Source organism: Desmodus rotundus, chromosome 4 (assembly GCF_022682495.2).
Source record: "Desmodus rotundus isolate HL8 chromosome 4, HLdesRot8A.1, whole genome shotgun sequence".
In the NCBI taxonomy this organism is placed as follows: Eukaryota; Metazoa; Chordata; class Mammalia; order Chiroptera; family Phyllostomidae; genus Desmodus; species Desmodus rotundus.
In genome coordinates this window covers 47551151-47574316 of record NC_071390.1, presented here as the reverse complement: position 1 = coordinate 47574316, position 23166 = coordinate 47551151, and the positions used below count along the sequence as shown (strand labels likewise).

At 37.7% G+C, this 23166-nt stretch overlaps 2 protein-coding genes across 7 annotated transcripts in view; one reads left to right on the top strand and one right to left on the bottom strand.

Annotated features, from left to right (window-relative positions):
• Positions 1-5669, bottom strand: part of MYPN (myopalladin) — a 112253-nt gene extending 106584 nt beyond the window's left edge. Inside the window, exon 1 of the mRNA XM_053922952.1 lies at positions 5615-5669. The gene's annotated coding sequence lies outside the window, so the exon portion shown is untranslated. The remainder of the gene's footprint in view (positions 1-5614) is intronic.
• Positions 5670-18015: 12346 nt separating this feature from the next.
• LOC112305483 (probable E3 ubiquitin-protein ligase HERC4) overlaps positions 18016-23166 on the top strand; it is a 146347-nt gene continuing 141196 nt past the window's right edge. For 4 of the 6 annotated variants that reach the window (XM_045196068.2, XM_053922699.1, XM_053922700.2 and 1 more), the window contains exons 1-3: positions 18016-18376; positions 19671-19701; positions 20173-20477. In XM_045196068.2, the coding sequence (XP_045052003.2) occupies positions 20252-20477 (226 nt within the window). In that variant the 5' untranslated portion in view covers positions 18016-18376; positions 19671-19701; positions 20173-20251. The remainder of the gene's footprint in view (positions 18377-19670; positions 19702-20172; positions 20478-23166) is intronic. The other 2 variants (XM_024561212.3, XM_024561210.3) reach the window with 1 other exon arrangement.

The following is a 23166-nucleotide window of genomic DNA, read 5'->3' as shown; positions in this document are numbered from 1 at the left end:
AAAATCAACAAGGATATTGTGGCATTGAACAACAATCTAGATCAAATGGATTTAATTAATATCCACAGAGCATTTCATCTCAAAGAAGAAAAACATACATTCTTTTCAAATGCACATGATTCATTTTCAAAGATAGACCACATGATAGGACACAAATCAAGCCTCAACGAATTCAAGAAAATTGAAATCATATCAAGCATTTTCTCAGATTGCAATGGCTTGAAACTAGAAACCCACCTCAAGGAAAAAAATTCAAAAACATCCAAAAACATGGAGACTGAAAAACATGTTACTAAATAATGAATGGGTTAACAATGAGATCAAGGAAGAAATCCAGAAGTACCTGGAAACAAATGAAAATGAACACACAACAACAACTCAAAACCCATGGGACACAGTGAAGGCAGACCTGAGAGGAAAATTCATAGTAATACGGACTTATCTAAAAAAGATAGAAAAATCTCAAATAAACAACCTAACTTTACATCTAAAAGAACTAGAGGAACAAAAACAAATAAAGCTCAGAGTGAGTAGAAGGAAGGAATTAATGAAAATCAGAGCAGAATTAAATGACAAAGAGACTAAAAAAACAATTCAAAGGATCAATGAATTTAAAAGCTGGTTCTTTGAAAAGATAAACAAAATTGACAAACCTTTAACCAGACTCATCAAGAAAAAAAGAGAGGACCCAAATAAACAAAATTGAAATGAAAGAGGAAAAGTAAAAACTGATATCACAGAAATACAGAGTATTGTAAGAAATTACTGTGAACAACTATATGCCAAGAAATTGGACAATGTGGGTGAAATTGATAAATTTCTAGAAACATACAATCTTCCAAAAGTGAATTAAGAATAAGCAGAAAGCCTAAATAGACTGATAACTAGCAAAATCAAAGCAATAATCAAAAAACTCCTGGCGCACACAAAAGTCCTAGACTGGATGGCTTCACAGGCGAATTTTACCATACATTCAAAGAAGAATGAACTCCTGTTCTTCTCAAACTATTCAAAAAAATCCAAGAAGATGGAAGATTCCCAAACTCTTTTTATAAGGCCTGAATTATCATAATTCCAAAACCAGGTAAAGACACAACAAAGGAAGAAAATTAAAGGCCAATATGTCTCATGAACATAGATGCTAAAATCCTCAACAAAACATTGGCAATCCATATCCAGCAATATGTTAAAAAGATCATATACCATGATCAAGTGGGATTCATCCCAGGGATGCAAGGATGGTATAATATTCACAAATCAATGAACATAATATATCACAGAAACAAAATGAAGGACAAAAACCACATGACTATGTCAATAGATGCTGAAAAGGCATTTGATAAAGTCCAGCACCCATTTATTATAAGAACACCCAGCAAAGTGGGAGTAGAGGGAGCATACCTCAACATAATAAAGACCATATGTGAGAAACCTACTGCCCACATCATAGTCAAAGGGCAAAAACTAAAAGTTTTCCCCTTAAGGTCAAGAACAAGAGCGTCCATTTTCACCACTCTTATTCAACACAGTACTGGAAGTTCTAGTCACATCGATCAGACAAGAAAAAGAAATAAAAGTCATCCATATTGGGAAGGAGGAAGTAAAACTGTTATTATTTGCAGATGACATGATAGTGTACATAGAAAACCCTATAGCCTGCACCAAAAAACCCACTTGACCTAGTAAGTGAATCTGGCAAAGTAGAGGGATACAAAGTCAATAATCAGAAATTGATGGCATTTTTGTATACCAACAATGAACTACTGGAATGAAAAACTAGGGGAAAACACCCATTTACTGTAGCAACAAGAAAAATAAAGTACCTAGGAATAAATTTAACCAAGGAGGTAAAAAACCTACACTCAGAAAACTATAGAACACTAAAGAAAGAAATTGGGGAAGATACAAATATATGGAGGCATATACCCTGTTCATATATCAGAAAAATTAACATCATTAAGATGTCCATACTACCCAAAGCAATCTATAGATTCAATGCAATCCCGATTAAAATACCAATGGCATATTTCAATGATCTAGAACAAATACTGCAAAAATTTATTTGGAACCAAAAAAGACCCCAAATATCCTCAGCAATTTTAAGGAAGAAGAATAAAGTTGGAGGAATCACAATACCTGATATAAAACTATACTCTGAGGCCAATATAATCAAAAGAACCTGGTGCTGGTGTAAGAACAGACACATAGACCAATGGAAGAGAATAAATTGCCCAGAAATAAACCCATGTCTCTATGGTCAATTAATATTTGGCAAAGGGGGTATGAGCATACAAAAGAGCAAAAATAGTCTCTTCAATAAATGGTGTTGGGAGACCTGGACTGGTATGTGCAAAAAAATGCAACTAGACCACCAACCTATACCATACACCAGAATAAACTCAAAATGGATAAAAAACTTAAATATAAGTCATGATACCATAAAAGTCCTAGCGGAAAACATAGACGGTAAAATTTCAGATATCTCACATAGCAATATTTTTTGCCTATATATCTCCTAGGGCAAGGGAAATAAAGGGAAAAATTAACAAATGGGACTATATCAAATTAAAAAGCTTCTGTACAGCTAAAGAAACCATCATCAAAATGAAATGGGAACTGACTGTATGGGAGAACATATTTGCCAATGATACCTCAGACAAGGGTTTGATCTCCAAAATAAATAGAGAACTCATATGACTCAAAGCCAGGAAGACAAACAATCCAATTAAAAAATGGGCAAAGGACCTAGACATACAGATGGCCCATAGACATATGAAAAGTTGCTCAACACCACTAACCATCAAAGAGATACAAATTAAAACAATGAAATATCACCTCATACTGGTCAGAGTGGCTGTCATTAATAAATCAACAAACAACAAGTGCTGGTGAGTACGTAGAGAGAAGGGATCCCTAGTGCACTATTGGTGGGAATGCAGACTAGTGCACTACAATGGAAAACAGTATGGAAGTTCCTCAAAAATTAAAAATGGAACTGCCTTTTGACCCAGTGATTCCACTGCTGGGGATCCTGAAACACCAGTTCAAAAGAACTTATGTATACCAGTGTTCATAGCAGCACTAGTTACAATAGCCAAGTGCTGGAAACAGCCTAAGTACCCATCAGTAGATGAGTGGATCAAAAAACGGTGGCACATTTACACAATGGAATACCAGGCAGCAGAAAGAAAGAATGAGCTCCTATCCTTTGCAATAGCATAGATGGAACTGGACACTATTATGCTAAGTGAAATAAACCAGGTGGTGAAAGGCAAATGCCATATAACCTCACTTATAAGAGGAATCTAATGAACAAAATAAACTAATGAGCAAAATAGAACCGGAGGCATGGAAACACACAACAGACTGACAGCAGCCAGAGGAGATAGGGGAGGGGGATAGTGGCAAAAGAAGGGGAAGGGATTAGTCAAAGAACATGTATGAATGATCCATGGACATGGACAATGGTGCAGGGATTGACTGTAGGAGCTGGGGGTGGGGAGGCTGGGCATAGGAGGGCAAAGGGGGAAATTGTAATAGAATAACAATAAAAAATAATTTAAAAAAATTAGATTTCTGAGCTTGGACAGCTGAGGACAAAATGATGGAACCTGTTGATTTCATTAAGGTAATTACAAGCTGCAAAATCTTATGACAGTCAACCATTGGACTTCCCTAAGAAGCAATCCTAGGTTTCAATGTCTGACCTTTAACATGAAATAAATACAAGGCAGATGTATTTTGGAGACTTTGTCATAACACATATCCACTCTATGAACAGTGGGGATGGTTTTAGCTATGACCCAGTATATCCGGAGCTGTAGATGAATTGAACACTAGAGAAAGTAAGTCTGTTATCCAAATTGCAGTTGATACCAGCTCAAACTTGAAATTATAATTGGTGCCTCCTAGTCTAGCATATGAAACTGTTTTTATAGTCTTTATGAAATTGTGTCACAGGTGTATAATGCATATATCCATGACTGAATTGCCCTTCCTTGTTTTAATAAGCATTTATTGAGTAACTAGTATGTTCAGAGCACTTGGCTAGGTTGATTTTCTTCAAATCTGCTCTATATGTTTTATAATATGAGTAAATGTTTAACATTGAAAGTAGAGTGGAGGAAAATGTGGCTATTTACTAAAAATTTAACACTTGGTAGGCACTGTTCTACATGCACTATATCTTACTTCATTTATTATTTGCTAAAAGATTATTATTTACTAAACCATTTAATTTTCTAATAATATCATAAATGGATATTATTATAAATGGTTGAAGAAACAACACGAAAATGTAGAAAGGTGTGAAAGAACATATTTCATAGTTTATCAAATAAAGATAAGGTGAGATTTGGAGGATGTGCATAAATGGATGCACTTTACCCCATCAGGTCATATTCAAGATTATCATTAAATAAAAATTTTAAATACTGAAAACCATTTATTAATCATATATATTTATATAGCACTGAAGTACCACTAGAACTGAAAAATTTTGGAGTAATGGGTTATAAATGGTCACTCAGAATGGAGCCTGGAGGCAATGAAAGTTTCCCTTTATGATGAGTCAACAGTTAATACTCCCAACGGAAGAGTTTTTTCTTCTCTCTTGTTATTTACTTAAGTATTCCCTTAAAACAGAAAAAAAGAAAGGAAAAAGAAAGCAAGCTCACAAAAGACCATATATTATATGATTTCATATATAGGAAATGTCCAAATAGGAATGACTGCTAAATAATTATGAGTTTTTTGGTAGGAGGGTGATGAATGCTTTATAATTAATTATAGCAATAATTAATTATATTCTGTAAATATACTAAAACCCACTGAATTGTACACTTTAATTATTGTGTGGCATGTGAATATATCTCAGTAAAGTTATAATTTTTAATAGTTCTGTTTTGCTAATTACACAATCCCTTCAGAGTGACCCTGTGAGACACCCTCTTAATAGCACTAGAGAGTTTTGCCATTAATGAGCTATAATTTCAAAAGGCAGTAGGTAATATAAAAATGAATTCCAGTGCAGAAGGCAGGAACTTATAGAGACCATGGAGAGTGATAGATAAATACTCTGACTGGGAATAATTCATGTGTGTCATAAAGTACATCACCGGTCTAATTCTTTATGAAATAATACTACTGAGAAAATCCTGGCCCCCTTCATGATTCTGTTGTCTGCCTTTGACCAGCTCAACCACTCTACCTCATTCATGAAAAAAGCACACTGTTGCCACTTTGTTTAATGTTTAACCTTTCCTCTGAAGTAACACATATATTTTAATATTATTTGTAGGTACCCTTTCTTCATTCCTCTTCTATATGGTTTTATAAATTTTCTAGGACAGCCTCCCCTCTCTACACTTGAAAAAACAGCACCTACACACCCCAGAGAGCCCATTTCCACAAGGAGAAAAGGGGTTCAGATGAAAACCTTGGGTGAGGACAGATATAATACTTTTATTGTTCCCTTGAACATTAGATTCCTGGAGGCACCAGGAAATTTCCTAGTAAAATTTACTAGGCAATAGTAAATCTTTCAATTGTCTGGTCATCCCCTTAAGAAATCCTTGCTTTGCCTCCCAGGGTGATTTCCCAGGGAAGGCCTTACCTGACACAAACTGCGGTGGAGCTCCACAGGCTAAGGAGGGTTTCACCGCGGGACTCCCAGCCCCTCACCTCATTTGTTACGTGCAGGGAAGGCTGCCTGACTCTCTCTTCCTGGGCTTGCCCATCCTGCTAATTTTAGGCTGCTTCCTCATGCGGCTGCCGTGGGTATCAGAGCATGTGGCTGCCCTCCGAGAAGCTATTTTCTCCTATGAGTCTCACTTGTTTGTTTCCAATTTCTCTCTTCTCTGTGCCCACCCCTCTCCACCTCTGTGGGGTTGAGCTATTTCATAGTAATAAATAAAATAGCTTTCAGAATCATGCTATCTCTAATCTAAATTTATTCCTGAATCCAAGAGACCAGGATAAACTTTTTATATTAGATTTTAGTTGTACCTTCCAGTAGCCATATTTCCAAATCATGTGTATCTAACAAATATTTACTAGGGTTTTATTGTCAGTAAGATGTTGCCTTAGTCACAAGGTCACAATGATGAGCCAAGCAGATGCATATTTCCCTAAGAGAATCTTGATAACAGGGATTTATCAAACTTCCAGTGTTCAGTGCTGTGTGTCAAGACCTGGGAATATAAAAATCAGTAAGTAGAGTCCCTGTCATCAAATATATTTCAATATACATAGGAATGCAAAGAGGCAGGCTTAGAAATTCCTGTTGATATTTAGTTTTGATATAATGGATTCACTCATTCAGTTAATCAATAAAAAAGGGCATGGGAATATTCTATTAACATAGTATTCTGCTAGGCCTTAGGGGGAATTTTTTAAAAAAGTATCATACAGGTCCCTCCCTTAGAAAGATTATAATCTAAACAAGGAACAATTACTCAATTGGCAAATATTTAATGGATCTTTACTATATATTGTACACGTTCAGAGTCTTCTCCACTGAGGGCTTCTTATCTTTTTTCCTAGAGACATTGTTTTGAAAGATTTTGTACAAAAAACATTTTCTAACAATTATTTTCCATATTTCATTACTCAAAGATAAAAATTTTTGGCAACTAGAGCTTCTGACTAATATGGAACAATTTGTATTTGTTTATTCGTGGGGATACAAGGGTGGAAAGACCCAAGTTCCTGAATTTGAGCTAGCAGGAAGGAAGAAGGAAGTGAGATGGAGAAGGAAGGCAATTGATTATGTTGTAATGTGGCAAGTTCTACACAAAATATGGAACCAAATTTGGGGGTGGGGGTTCTCTCACTTGTCATAGACAGGACGAGTCTTCATTAAGAAAGAACTGTCTGAGCTGAGACTTGAAAATTGGTAATCTCACTAGGTTGAAGAAACAACATGAAAATGTAGAAAGGTGTGAAAGAACATATTTCATAGCTTATCAAATAAAGATAAGGTGAGATTTGAAGGATGTGGCAAGAACGTGTTTGCAGAGGATGATAGAGACTTAATTATATAGGGGTGTTGAATGTCTAGATTACAAAGATATGTGATCAAATCTGCATTTTTAGAAAGACCACCCCGGTGACTGTGTGGATGGACAAAAGAGCCAAGACTATAGGGAGTCCACAGCTGAAGTCCAGACTGGAACTGATGAAAGTTGGAAATGAGTTAGCGGTAGGAATGATGAAGGTTTAAATAATTATGGCCAAAAAGCAAAGAAATTATGTCTTCATATGTTATTGGTATAATCAAACAAATTGCTTATTAACTTAAAGGATATAAATATGCAAATGCAGCCCTGGCTGGTGTGGCTCAGTGGGTTGGTCATCTCATAAACCAAAGAGTTGTAGGTTTGATTGATGGTCAGGGCGCGTACCTAGGTTGCAGGTTCAATCTCTGTTCAGGACGTGTACAAGAGGCAACCCATTGATGTTTCTTTCTGTCTTTCTCCCTCCCTTCCTCTCTGTCTCTAAGAGCAATGAAAAAATGTCCTTGGGTGAGGATTATAAAAAAATTTTAAAAAACCAAATGCAGTAGACAAGATACATATGCTAAACAGCATCTCAAAGTTCTCTTTTATATCCCCTTGAGGATTTTTTTTTTGATTTTTTTCTTTTCTTTTTTTTTAAAATTTTTATTGTTATTCAATTACAGTTGTATGCCTTTTCTCCCCTTCCCTCCCCCCCACCCCAGCTGAACCCACCTCCCTCCCCCACCCCCACCATCCCCCCCGATTTTGTCCATGTGTCCTTTATAATAGTTCCTGCAATCCCCTCTTTCCACTGTCCCCACCCCACTCCCCCCTGGTCACTGCTAGACTGTTCCCCGCCTCAATGTCTCTGGTTGTATTTTGTTTGCTTTTTTCTTTTGTTGATTATGTTCCAGTTAAAGGTGAGATCATATGGTATTTGTCCCTCACCGCCTGGCTTATTTCACTTAGCATAATGCTCTCCAGTTTCATCCATGCTGTTGCAAAGGGTATAAGCTCCTTCTTTCTCTCTGCTCCGTAGAATTCCACTGTGTAAATATACCATAGTTTTTGGATCCACTTGTTTGCTGATGGGCACTTAGGCTGCTTCCAGTACTTGGCTATTGTAAATTGTGCTGCTATGAACATTGGGGTACACAGGTTCTTTTGGATTGGTGTTTCAGGGTTCTTAGGGTATAATCCCAGCAGCGGAATTGCTGGGTCAAAGGGCAGTTCCATTTTTAGTTTTCTGAGGAAATTCCATAGTGTTTTCCACAGTGGCCTCACCAGTCTGCATTCCCACCAACAGTGCACTAGGGTTCCCTTTTCTCCGCATCCTCTCCAACATTTGTTTGTGGATTTGTTTATGCTGGCCACTCTGACTGGTGTGAGATGGTACCTCATTGTGGTTTTAATTTGCATCTCTCTGATGGCTAGTGATACTGAGCATCTTTTCATATGTCTCTGGGCCCTCTGTATGTCTTCCTTGGAGAAGTGTCTGTTCAAGTCCTTTGCCCATTTTTTAATTCCCCTTGAGGATTTTTGCTATACTATGGAGCCAGAAGGATTGGAGAACCTGGAGAAGCCACTGTAGGCAGTCAAAACAGAGATAATGATTATTCATATAACAGGACACATCTGAATATATTCAACTTAAGATATTTTTGAGGTGGTGGAGGTGTTAATTAATTTTACCATGGTAATCACTTCACAATATATATGTGTATCAAATCATCACATTGTACACACTAAACTTTACACACTGTTATATATCAATGATATCTCCATAATACTGGGAAAAAAAGACCACCACCAAATAAAGCGAGTACAGGCATAACTTGGATATATCGAAAGTTTGGTTCCAAATCACTGTAATAAAGCGAGTGTTACAATAAAGCGAGTTATTATCTTTTTGCTGATGGAGGGTCTTGCTTCAGTTTGTAAAAAACGCAACACCTGTGGAGAGCAACAAAGCAAACTGCTAAAAAAGAGGTATGCCTGTGATTATATTCTCTGATGGTGTAGTACTTAAAAAAAGAAAGATGTTTTCTATTCCAAGAACAATTCTAACACTTACTACTCCACAGTATTTCTATTCCATTGTCAACACTATCAGAGCTTATGAATAGAAACAGTTTGAAAAGCTGCGTTTTGGAAGTTAGCTTCCTTTTAAAGATTGAAGAGATGAAGTTTGTTTTTTATTGAAAGTCAGCAGCTGAAAACACTTAAATTCACTTCCTAATATATTTATTTTATAAAGAGTGATTATTCTCCTTTTAAAAAAGTAAAACAGCAGCTTGAACTGCATGGCATTTTTCTTGGGCAAACATTTCTGTCATTTTAATATAGTTAAACTGCATGTTGGTAATGTGGAGGTGACAACTCTAATTTGTCTTTAGGAACACTGTCCTTCCCAGTCACTACTTCTCAACTGTTCCTTCAGGCTATCACATCTTACATTGAGACTATAGAATACATTTTCAAACTCTATTGATCAATCTATTCATAAAATGCTTGTTTTATTTATTTTTGGTTTCCAGCTATTTTGTGGTCCTCTGTGCTTTCATAAGATTTTTAATGTTTAATTAAGAATCTGAAATGTTTTGTCAATTTGCTTTTAAAAAAGTGATAATCAAATAAGATGCATAACAAGGCTGTTTATTTTATATCATTACTTTGAAAGTTATTAATAAAGAATTCAATATATGAAAACAATTATTCTGTGCCTAGTTTTTATTCAAAGAAGTAGTACTGTTAATTTGATAAAGACTTGTGGTTACAATTAGTTTTAGTGCTGATCCTATTTAAAGTCAGCAAGACATTCTACTTAAATATATATATATACACACAGATATGTATATGTATGTATAATATATATACACATATATAAAATCTTGCCTTTTGACGTATGAAGGTTATATGGGACCTGGCATAAGAAACAAAATAAAGTGAATTTCCCAGATTTCATATTTCTTTTTTTAAAATGTATTTTATTGATTATGCTATTACAGTTGTCCCATTTCCCCCCTTTATTCCCCTCCACCCTGCACACCCCCTCCCACCCACATTCCCCCTCTTTAGTTCATGTAAGTTCTTTGGCTTCTACATTTCCTATACTATTCTTCACCTCCCCCTGTCTATTTTCTACCTACCACTTATGCTACTTATTCTATGTACCTTTCCCCCTTTTTCCCTCTCCCACTCCCCCACTGATAATCCTCCATGTGCTCTCCATTTCTGTGATTCTGTTCCCGTTCTAGTTGTTTGCTTAGTTTGTTTTGGGGGATTTTTTTAGGTTCAGTTGTTAATAGCTATGAGTTTGTTGTCATTTTACTGTTCATATTTTTGATCTTCTTTTTCTTAGATAAGTCCTTTGAACATTTCATATAATAAGGGATTGGTGATGATGAACTCCTTTAACTTGACCTTATCTGGGAAGCACTTTATCTGCCCTTCCATTCTAAATGATAGCTTTGCTGGATAGAGTAATCTTGGATGTAGGTCCTTGCCTTTCATGACCTGGAATATTTCTTTCCAGCCCCTTCTTGCCTGTGAGGTTTCTTTGGAGAAATCAGCTGATAGTCTAATGGGAAACCCTTTGTAGGTAACTGTCTCCTTTCCTCTTACTGCTTTTAAGATTCTCTCCTTATCTTTAACCTTGGGTAATTTCATTATGATGTGCCTTGGTGTGTGCTTCCTTGGGCCCATCTTCTTTGGGACTCTCTGGGCTTCCTGGACTTCCTGGAAGTCTATTTCCTTTGCCAGATCAAGGAAGTTCTCCTTCATTATTTGTTCAAATAAGTTTTCAATTTCTTGGTCTTCCTCTTCTCCTTCTGTCACCTCTATGATTCAGATGTGAATGTTTGAAGTTGTCCTAGAGGTTCCTAAGCCTCTCCACATTTTTTTGCATTCTTGTTTTCTTCATTCTGTTCTGGTTGAATGTTCTTTCTTCCTTCTGCTCCAAACTGTTGATTTGAGTCCTGGTTTCCTTCCCTTTACTGTTGGTTCCCTGCAGATTTTTATTTATTTCATATATTGCAACCTTCATTACTGCCTGGGTCTTTTTTATGCTGTTGAAGTACCCAGCGAGTTTTCTGGAGCATCCTGATTACCAGTGTTTTGGACTCTACATCTAACAGGTTTTGGTTGCTTAGTTGAATTTTTTCTGGAGCTTTGATCTGTTCTTTCATTTGGGCCATATTTTTGTCTCACTGCCTGTTATGTCATAAGGGGTGGAGCCTTAGGTGTTCACCAGGGCGGGGCACAACAAGGCTGCGTTGTCATGACATTGTACGTGGGAGAGGGGTCTGAGAGGGAACAATGCCACTTGCTCCACTCTCTGCCAGCTTTCAGTCACTTCCCCCACTACCCACAATCAAATTGGGCCCTTCTGGTGCTGATTCCCAGGTGGGTGGTTTTGTGTACGTTCTAGGACCCTGTGGGTCTCTCAAATGAACTCTCCTGTGAGGCTGGGAGTTTCTCCTGCTGTTGCCTCCACCCTCACAGGTGTTTTCAGTCAGAAATTTTAAGGCTTTATTTACTGCCCCCACCCCCCGAAAACCTGGGTTGTGCGGTCTTGCTCCCCAGTTGTTCCTCCTGGTTTATCTGCACACGAATGTGGGATCGCCCAGTCCGCCAGCCACCACCTCACCTGGTCTGCCAGCTTCTGCCTTGCCGTGAGTCCTCTCTGCCCAGCTGCCCATCTCTGCCCCTCCTCCCGGTCTGGATGAATGTTTCTTCTTTAACTCCTTGGTTGTTAGACTTCCATACAGTTCAATTTTCTGGCAGTTCTGGTTGTTTTTTTGTTTTTAAATTTGTTGTTGTCCTTCTTTTGGTTGTGCGAGGAGGCACAGTGTGTCTACCTACACCTCCACCTTAGCCAGAAGTCCCCCAGATTTCAGATTCCTGACAGCTAAACTAGAGCTTTCCTACCTCAGATTGTAAGACCCTTCAAAACCAGTAGCAACAAAATAGTTTGCTACCCAGAAGTTTGACTGTTAAACTCCATGGTTGAAATTCCTCCTCTTTATTGCTATTTTAATTTTTTCCTTTAAAAGAAAAACATGTAGACTTAAAACAGATTCATATAAACATAGATCCCACTCTTCATATCATATTGTTTTGGTGATGCTCTCATTATTAGTTAGAACTTGCAGGATATTCCTCTTATTATTGCTGTGGGATAAAATTAATGTTAAAGCATAGTTTATGATTCAGCTGAGTGTTTTGTTTTTAAAACCAATTTTTATTCTTTACTGACACACACACACACACAAAACAGGGCACCTTGAGCACTTTCTCTGTTCAGAAAGTATAGTAACTGGAGTACTCACACTGTATACACTGTAATTTCAAAGACATGAACACATCCCCACATACTGGTCAAGGGACACATTACATGTGATTTTTCAGGCTTATGCCTGTTTCAATGCCAGCTGAATTTCTAATAATTAGGGGATGAAAAGCAAACACAAAGAAGTTATAAGGAGTTATAAAAAGAGCATTTTAAAAATGTTTCAGATATTCATTATATGAACATTACTACTGTTTCACACTGAGATGCTGAGAAGGAAATTGCAGCTGAAATGTAAATTTGGAGCAGGAAAAGAGGTTAGTATATTTGTGAGAATGAAAGTTAAGAAGGATTCTATAATAAATATTCAGAATTATTACTCTTTATGTCACAGATTAAATGGCATGTATCATAACAGATAACATCAGTAAACTACCGGTGACCTAGCATTCCTGCCATTCTCTGATTCTCTAGAAACCATCCATCACAACCCTGTTAACCCCATCCCCATAGTATGTTTTAAATCTCCTTTCTTCACTTTATCTACATCACAACCACCTTAGTTCTCACATCTATTCTCTCATTTGGATTGTTGAAAAGCCTGCTTAAATAATCTGTATCTTCCATTTTGACCCTTCTGTAATTCAGCAGTCCTATCCAATTTAGCAGCAAACACATAATTGTTGCCCCTGCTCCTGGCATAAAACCCTTGAACAGTATGTAGAATAAAACTCCTTAGTGTGCCCTACTGGATCTGGACTCCGACTGCCTATCAGTGCCCCTGTGCTCCGTCTATACTAATTTTCTTTCAGTTCCTGGAAATGCCAAGTTCTTTCTTCTCTCAAGGGCTTTGCTTTGCTCCCTCCACCTGGAATGTTTTTTCACCCCTCTCTTCACAGGGCTTGATCCTTCGCTTTGTTCACATTTTTTTCAATGCCACTGTAAGTTATTGGTTTAAGCCATCTCCTACCATAAGCACAGAGACAGAAGATTAGTATACTCCAGTCATCATTTGCTATTAGAAAAGGTCAGCTTAAGGTCTTGTACACTTCTGGCCCACGTGCAGAGTAATGGTCCAAACCACTGTTGTGGTCCCCACTGGGTAATGGTCCAGCTTTTCTTTATTCCTCTTCATAGCTGGTTGGAAGCAAATTCATATAAGGATTATGGAATAGAGTATGGTTACCATCTCCCCAGGGAAAAGGGCTTGGACCTGATGAGGAGATGGGGGTGGGCGACAAACTCTACTACTCTCCATGGTATTCTTAGTTTTAATAGCAACTCCTCTTTAAACTTTCACTGTCCATTCAATTTCAAGGACTTTCTCTATCATTCTCTATCTCTACCCCTTGTCTGTACCCTTAGTATTTATTAAAATTTGAAATAATTTTATTTCCCTGCCTAGTTTTTTTTTTTCTTCTAGAACTGGGAAGGCAGCACAGAGTAAGTGCGCAGTAAAGACATATTGAAGAATCTCATAAAAGATATGCCTTGCATACATTTCAGGCTGAAGCCATAATGCTAGCTCAAAGGCCAAGCAGAAATAACAATGGGGCCCATAAGACAGGGGATGAAAAGAGCAGGACTCTTTAGTTCTTAGGGATTAAGTGAGGGACCTAAGAAAGTGAGGCCATGCAATTGCTTGGTGAAATGGGGGCTCTCACCTAAGATAGCAAGAGTGGGTAAAATGATTAGAGGAGACTTTTCCAGTTGTCTAGTCAAGCTGAAACCCATGATTTGTGGCAACTGGTGACAAATTATTTTGGTCAATACCATCTTTCCTTCCAAAGTTAAGAATAAAAGGCTTAACCTTGCCACTCATCCCATTTCCCCATTGTTGGAACTAAGGTTCTTTTAAATGTTTGCTATTAGAAATAACATTACAATGAAAATCTTGGTTCATACTTTTATTTTCCTGCCTCTGTTTTTATCTATCCCTTTTACTAGAATTGGTACATAGTAGGTGTTTGATAACTATTTTAAAAATCTATCTTGCATTTCCTTAGCACAGAGTCCAAGAAGTGATATAATACTGATAGCTCAGTACATTATATCACAATAAATATTGCTATTATTATGAACTGTTAAGTGAAATTTACTGTCTCCTGAAATGTATTACCCAAATACTTATTAAAAGACTGGTAATTTATAATGCTGCCAGCACCATTAATTAATAATTCAATAAATAATTTTCGGGCACATGCTGTAGACCAGAAGTTATATATATATAACTTCTTATATATAAGAAGTTATGATTATCTGTTTTTATTTATTTCTTACATATGTGATATACATTTATGAATTATACATAAAAATATCAGGTAACGTAAATGTATAAAGAAAATAAAGTAGTATAAGATTATAGAGAGTGAGGGGGTAGTTTTTGGATAGGATAGTCAGGGAAGACTGGAGAGATGACATGAGCAGAGAACTGAATGAAGGAAGTGAGATGAGGTCCAGCATGAACAGTATGAGTACCTATCTTAGTGGTGTCTCAACAGTCTGAATGTTACCTTTTAAAATGATAATGTAGTAGGTAAAAAAGTATTTTATTTTGTTCTAAACTAAAATTATTTCATTATTGGTGATATGGAATATTTCCCCAAATGTTCTTTTATTACTTGTAGTTTACAAGAGATGATATTAGTAAGAATGACAGCTATCATTTATAAAACACTTGTTAGGTTGGAGGCACTGTACATGTTATCTTACTAAATCCCCATAACAGCCCTGTGAGATATGAAAATTCACATCCCCCATTTATAGCAATTGTACTGAGAAGAAATTTTCTGTAACACAGATTATTAGTAAATGTCTATGGGTGTGTTTGAGACTAGGAGAGAGGTTTGAGGTGGCCTGTAGACTTGGATTCTGAATCCAGACAAACTAGCACCAGAGGCCATGCTCCTCATCAATCTCATGCTGCTTTTATGCAGCAAATTTCCTAGTACCCCTCTTATCTTATAGCCATCTCATTTTAAAGATAATCACCTGCTATTTTTTAAGATCTTACACAACTGTTTCATAGAGTTATAAGGTTAAAAGGAGCATCTAGAAATGTCCATTTCACTTTCTACAAGTAAGACCTATCTTTAAAAATATTAGAGGGAAGAGCATTTGAAATCTTGCTCTTCGCATAAGTCGTCAGTTTTACTCAAATGAACTCATAAAAATTATCTATCCCTCCAAAAAAAATTCCAGAGAAAGATGCACCCAGGTGTCAGAGACAATTGTCCACCAATTAAGGCTCTCTTTTCCATAGTATAAAGTAGTACCTGGGAACTCAAAGACTGTGTCTCTGTTCCCTTGCATCTAGGTACATAGTACTTGCTAATGTTATATGTGCTGAAGTAATATGTGGCACCTTCCAGATAAGGGTTTTAAGAAGCATCCTCTGCCCTCATCTCCTCAGGTTCCTGGAAATCACCTTTCACTCAGTAGTAGGAACATCCACTTGACCTGTTGAGAAGGTAAAAAAAAATACACCTTAATTTTACTCAAAATTTAGGTCACTCAAATTTTAGTATTGATTTGTTGCACCATCAAGTACGTATCTCAAATCTCGTAACTTCCTCTTTAATAATAAATGAGGTCTACCTGGAAAAAGTCCAACCATTGTTAGTATAAGAAAAATGGTTTGTGCTACTACATCCATGTAACCTGGCAGCCAAGGTGAGTGGATTGGAATGCCCATGTGTGAACTGACATCCTCACTGTACTAGTCAGTGTGTGTGGGGGGTGTGGTAGGTGCCCTTTGAGTGAGCATGTGTACTGTGTGGCTGTTACATTGAAAATGACTGAGGGAGTAGAGCAATGAATCGGCATCAAATTTTGCATTAAGCTTGAACATTCCTCCCCAGAAACTATTCAGGTAATTCAGAAGGTTACAGCTATGGGCAGCTGGTGATTGGCAGCTTCATCACAACAATATGCCCACTTACGCATGTCTTTTCGTGTATGGTGCTTTGATGAAATATCCAATCACCCAGGTGATTCAGCCTCCCTACCGCCCAGATTTGGTGCCCTGGGACTTCTGGCTTTTCCCAAAACTACAATCACCTTTGAAAGGGAAGAGATTTCAGATTGTAGATGAGATTCAGGAAAATACAACCGGGCAGCTGATGGTGATTGGGAGAACGGTGTGAGGTCCCAAAGAGCCTACTTTGAAGGGGATTGAGGCTTCACTGTCCTATGTACAATGTTTCTTGTATCTAGTGTTTTCTTCAATAAATGTCTCTATTTTTCATATTACGTGGCTGGATAACTTCTGGACAGACCTCATGTTTTGAGGCATTAAATCCTTAACATTAAAAGAGAACAAAAGTCCTAAAAAGGCAATGAAGCTATCAAAATAGGAATAAAGTATGTTTTATGGGTATTCTCACCACTCCCAATGTTGAATTTAGCTTTTTTCCCTTAAGCATCTTGTCATTTTTACACTTATTTCTGTAACATACTGTTGTTGGTTGCATTGGGTCCCCCCAAAGACCTTTGTTGAAGTCCTAATCTCCACTACCTGAGAATGTTATCTTATTTGGAAATGGGGTTTCCACAGATATAATCCAGTTAAAAAGAGGTCATAATGGATTAGGGTGGGCCTTGATCCAATGACTGGTTTCTTTTGAAGAGGGAAATTTGGACACTAGATAATGCTCAGACTTGTTGAGACAAACAGGGAAGAAAGAACACCATGTGGAGATGGAGACAGATTACAGTGAATGCCAAGGACTGTCAACAACCACCAGAAACTAGGACAGAAGAATGGGAAAAAAAAAAATTCTTTCAGAGCCCAAGAAGGAACCAGTACTGCTGCCACCTTGATTTCAGACTTCTGGCTCCCATAACTGAGACAATAAATTGCTGTTGTTTTAAGCCATCCACTTTGTGGTATTTTGTTAATGGCAGCCCTAGGAAACTAATACACATACTTATACACATTCTAGCACATACTAATCTGAAATATACTTTTCAATGACATAAAGAAATATGACCTATTGTGGAATTCTTTCTTAAGGTTTCAACATTCACTTTAAGTCACAGGTTCTAGCAAAGTCTAACATACATAACCAAAAGTACCTTCTTTCAAGTTTACTCTTTTTTATGAGAGTATGTTAAGTAGACTGGCCAAGGAAATCCAAACATTGTTTTTATAACGCACGGACTGTAGTCAAATGCACTACTTAGTTTTCTCTGAATGAAGATTTTGCAACGTTAAGTTCGTCTTCCAGGGAGAGAGCAGAGTGTTGGCAGCCATCGCTATATCAGAAGCCTAACTGGTGGTGTTGACATTTAATGCCATTGCTATGAATATACCTGTCATACCCAGATTAACTCCAGCTGAGGCAAAGGGATAAAATAAAAGGCTTCACCCGCCTCATAACTATATTTATATTTCACCTGCCACTTAAAATTCTCCTTGGAAAAAGGCAGAATAAGATAAACCGAAGTGGAAAGACAAACCGAAAAACCAAGAGATTTTCTTCACTAAAAGGAAGCGTTGTTACAAAACACGCCCGCACCATAGTGGGTCTACGTAAAATCCAATTTAGGTATGTCGCTCTGGCCTCTTGAAGCACCGCAAAGCAGCACACCACGCAGGCGCCCGAGGCGGTGTGCCCAGGAGGGATTCCTGCGCAGTCGCGCAGGCCGGGAAGTGGGCGGGCTAGCGCGCGTGCTCCGTGGCTCACTTCCGGCCGACCCCTCTCCCGCTCCACCCCAGCCTAGGCACCTCCCCCTCTCCCTCTCCCCTGTCTCTCCCCAACTCTCCCCTCCCTTCACGCTCTCCGCCCCAGTAGGCTCCAGTCCTTCCCCTCCTGCTCCATCCAGGTCGCTGACGGCTGTCTCTGGACTGGACAGCGGTGGCGGCTGCTTTTCTCGGAGGAACTCGGTAAAGTTTAACAGAAGCCGGGGAGGGGAGCTGCGAGCAGCGAGCAGCAGCACCGACGTCAGAGGAGCCCTGCCTGGTGTTAGCCGCCCCTGGGTAAAGGAGGGAGTTCGAGCGCTGGAGACCTGCCTGTGCTGCGGTGCTGCGTCGCCTTCTAGGGAGGCGCCTCCATCTCCCAGGGCTTTTCCTTCCCTGAGGGGCTGGGTGAGTCCTTGCCCCAGTGGGTTCGGGGGCGTGCGGCGGCGTTAGGGATGGGGCAGGCCAGGCTGGGCGGATACAGGCCAGCCAGGCGCAGGGTGCTTTCTCAGCGCTTCCTCGTGGTGGGGGGCGGGGGACCAGGCTGTGTCGAGGCTCCCTGGCTAGGGGTTGGAATGTCGCACCTCCCTGGGGAAGGGCTCCCTCGGACTGGGGGCCTCGGAGGTGCCGATCCTCGGTCACGGGGCTCCGCGACTTCAGAGGACTGGCGGCTGCTGTAGTTGACTGGTCGACCCGCGAGGCTGGGTGTGTGTAGAGTTTCTCTCTCCTCTGGTTCTCCTGAGCTGATCCGAGTGGATGTTAACGAGAATAAAACTGCTCCTCATTCCCCTACCTGTTGCTGGCGTGCGGACGCCTTTCTTATACCCCTTCCGACTTTCTAGAGAGAAGATTGGTTAAACCTCGTGCGCTCCAATAAAGGGGTATTTTCCTGCCCTCTTTAAAACCACCACAACAAAAAACCGGAGACAATGCAAAGCTCTCGGGAACTATCAAGTTCTGAGGTTCCAAAAGAGTGAAATCAAACTTCTGTGACTGGATGGGGTCATGGAATGGGACAGCTTCAGCACTTGCTAGCCCGCACGTAGGAAAGTTGGGTTTTGAAACTTCTCAGATTCTGTGTAAGGAATGTGGGTAACTGCGACGGGAATAAGACTGACTTCCTGTAATTGTATTATTTAGTAACGCGTTGTGTTTAAAGATCTGTGTAGATTTAGATGAAGTGGGCTCCTGTCTGTGCCTTTACAAGGGAAGAATTACTCTGTACTGGAAAGTTCTACGGATTTCTCCACCAAATTACTGATGGCCCAGCCCCCATCCCTACTCTTGAAAAATCGGCAGTGCTGGGTTACTTGCAGTTTTTTTCCATCTTCAGATAGTTGTCTCGGAGGTATAGGTAGATTTTGATTGCCCAGGGGAAATATTTTTCAGTCACAGTTACCACTCATGATAGAAAATGTTGAATTTTGGGGAGAATCTTCATGGTAAAGTGCCTGCTTTCTTTTGTGTGAATATTACAATTACGAACATTGATTTCGTTTTAAAATTAAACTTGTAGTGAGGTCGGAGGGTTACTATTTTGATTTTTTAAAATAATATGTATGGTCTTCGGAGGTGATTTTCTTAAGCTCAAGGCTTGACAAGAGAACAGTTTTTTCTTAGGGCCTCAATATTGGCATGAATAATTGGAAGTCATTTTAATTGTGGGAAATTTAAAGTTTCCATTATTGGTTTTCTATTACAGATAAGAACATCAGTTTTCTGTTGATGTGGAGGTAGGTATTAGAAGGTTTAATTGTCCTGTGACTTCAGGGAGGTTTCAGGGTTTTTATGTTTCTGTAGTTGGTTTAAAATTTTTCACTGTGTAATTATTTGATTGTTGAAGCAGTGAATAGATGTCTTATTTCTTCCATTGAAATTATTGAAAGCCAAAAGAAAAAGATGAATTTCATCAAGGTACTTGATATTTCTAGTAAATTATCACAAGATAACAAAAAGTAAAAACCATGTTTTAAATTTTACAAAGAATCATGGAGAAATGATACATTTCCCCTAAATGTTTCTAATTTTATATTTGTTTAAATGCATCTGATTGGTTTTTTTTGAAACTGAATGATACTTAAATGTAGCATATTATAAAATAGATTTTATGTTTAGTACATAGTGATGATTGTAACCTGGCTCTTGAAAGAGCAACAATACATATTTCCTTGGAAGTCATCTTAACTTTTTTTCTATCTCCTCAGATATAGGGATACCTCCAACTTCCCACTGTTTCAGAAGGGAGTTTTTTATTGAAACTGGAAGACCTAAAGAATTATAAACATGTTGTGCTGGGGAAATGCATCTTTTGGACAGCTAGGTTTGGGTGGAATTGATGAAGAAATTGTATTAGAGCCCAGAAAAAGTGACTTTTTTATAAACAAAAAGGTCCGAGACGTAGGATGTGGACTCAGACATACTGTATTTGTTCTGGATGATGGAACAGTATACACATGTGGATGTAACGATCTAGGACAGCTGGGTCATGAAAAATCCAGAAAGAAACCAGGTAAGTTGAAAATTTTTTTGTTTGGTATTTCTAATAATTATATCATTTAATTTTGAAATGTCAAATAATGTCTCTAGTCCTAAGCCCATATTTTTTATCAAGCTTTAAAAGCAAACCAGGATTTAAATATACCCTTTACATTTGCATACCTCTAAATACTTTAAATAGTTTGTGGTTTCATATTTTAACTACTGCTATTTTAAGTTCTTATTGTATGAAGCTTTGGTTTCAGAACATAATTATGGTGATATAAAACAAATAGAGAAAACCAGTCTGCATTGTTTAGATTTTGGTACAGAGAATATAGAATATATAGTATGTGGGTCTTCTTTAACAAGTACTGTTCAATCACCTTGGGCAGATTTTAAATGCATAATTTATTGTGTTGTTTCCCATACATTAGAAGAAAAAATTAAAATGAAAACATTTTACTTTCCTAAAATATATCCTAATTCTTCTATTTTTCTCCTTGTGGTAACATTTTAAATACATAATTTTATTTGGCTTAGTTTGAAGTATTTTTTATTCCCCTAATCATCTAGTTTCAAGTAGCATCACTAGCTATTAAAAGTTTTGTGACTATGAGGTGTCCTTATTTTGTAAAGGCTGTACAAGCCAAATTGAAAATAATTTGTGGGGTAATGAGAATTTTGGGGAATATGGTCACATTTTATGCTGTTTTCCTGGCTATACATATTTTACTTTATTTTTTAACTTTTACTTACTGATTTTAGAAAGAGAGAGGAATGGGGAGCGAGAGAGAGAAAGAAAGAAAGAGAAACAGAAACATCTACCCATTGCTCTCCTTACTTGTGCATTCATTGGTTGATTCTTGTATGTGCTCTGACGGGATCATCCCACAACCTCTCTGTATTGGGACAAAAATCTAACCAACTGAGCTATCCAGCCAGGGCCAGGCTGTACATATTTTGAAATCAAATATCACAAATATTATTATTATGTGAATTTTGCTTTAACTATAACAATTAAAAACTAACTGTTAAGGTGTAAATTCAGATAAGAATGCAGCTGTATTGATTTACAATTTCTTTTAACTTCAACACTATGGCGCTTAAGTATTTTCTGTGGCAGTTATTTTTCTTTACAATGTCATTATTTAATAGGTTTCTAGTGTTAGTTTATTTCTGAGAGGTTAATGTAGGTATAAAATATTAAGGTAGTTAAATTAAGGTATGTTATTCATCTTTTATACCACTTACCACCATGCCAGACTTCACTCTTCTATCTTGTAAATACTGTAAACATCCTTTCTTGTTGTTGAGTCTTAACCTTCTGCTTTAATTTGTAATATATTTTTTTGGATGAATGGTAATGATGCTTAACACAGCAGGTTTAATTATTGCAGAACTCAAGGTAAATGTCAGCTTTCTTGTACTTTACCTCACTAAGAATATTTTATAGGATCTTACCAGATTTTCATGATCTTAGGCATGGAGGTTATGTTGGTAGGTAGGTATGGATAGTAGTTTACTAATGAGTATTTGTTAAATCACTACTAGAGGCAGATGAATCCTTTACCTTTTTTGCTTAGCTTGGAATGCTGTCTCAGGTTGAGATTTATAGGACTGTTACTATTCTTATATTTAACATGTCCCATAGAAATAACTGAACATATCTGTGTATTACTTTAGTAATTTCTGAGAGGCTGCAGGGCAAGTAGAAAGTACAAAGCCAGCATGTAGAAATTGCCAGTATAGTTACTGAAATTTACTAAGCTTTAACATTTTTAAATGTGTCCAGGACAGAGGTAGACACTGCACAAATAGTGTAATTATTGTGCCTGGAACAGCTTTTAACTCTACAGGTGAGATTCTGAGAAACTTAACTAGCTAGAAGCAGCTTCGTTGTGGTCCTGGTGACATTGTGATGATTGCATTGTGACATTTAAATCACCCTGTTGATTCTTCCTGGAAGCATTATTTGGTATTACAAAGTTGGGAGGGTGGGTTTACTGAATTTATGATACCTGTGTAGGATTGCTGCACATCACAGTCTATGGTACAGAGAAATGAAAGGCATGGATTTTGTGAAAAATTTAGAGCCTGGGTTGGGAGTTAATGGCACACATAAGTGAAATAATCGGAGAGAATTGAAATTTGGCATGACGTTATATGTAATTTGAGTCTAGGAAATGTAAATGATGGGAAATGTCATTGTGGGATAGAATTGAAAGATTTCTCGGAGAAAATGAAATCTTAAGTTTAATTTAATCATTAATCACGTAAATAGCCAGAAAATAAATCTGAGGCTGAAATAGCTTAGTGTTTTAGAAGAGGATCCTGATTCTGAGAAAAGCTTTTTATTACCAGAAGTCCAGGTTCAGTGGTATATTGAAGCGTACCTAGGTTACAGAGGTAGGAGAAAGTGAAAGTTCAAAGAGAGGTAATTACTCTGATGCAGACTTTTTACTTCAGATTTAAGGTGCTTGAGTGAAAAATTTTAATGTTTTTGATGATAATTATTTCCCCTTGAAGTAATTTGTTAACAATTTAAATGTACTCCTTCTCCAGCCTTTTTTAAAAATTGTGAGTTTGAGGACTGAATTAGAAGATAAGTTCTTATTCATTGGTTTTAAGGTCCTCTGATAATTGAGTGAATCTGATTGAATTTCTAGGATCATGTTACAAACATAGTAATGTATTTCATCAGAGCTTTAAACTTGTGTGGA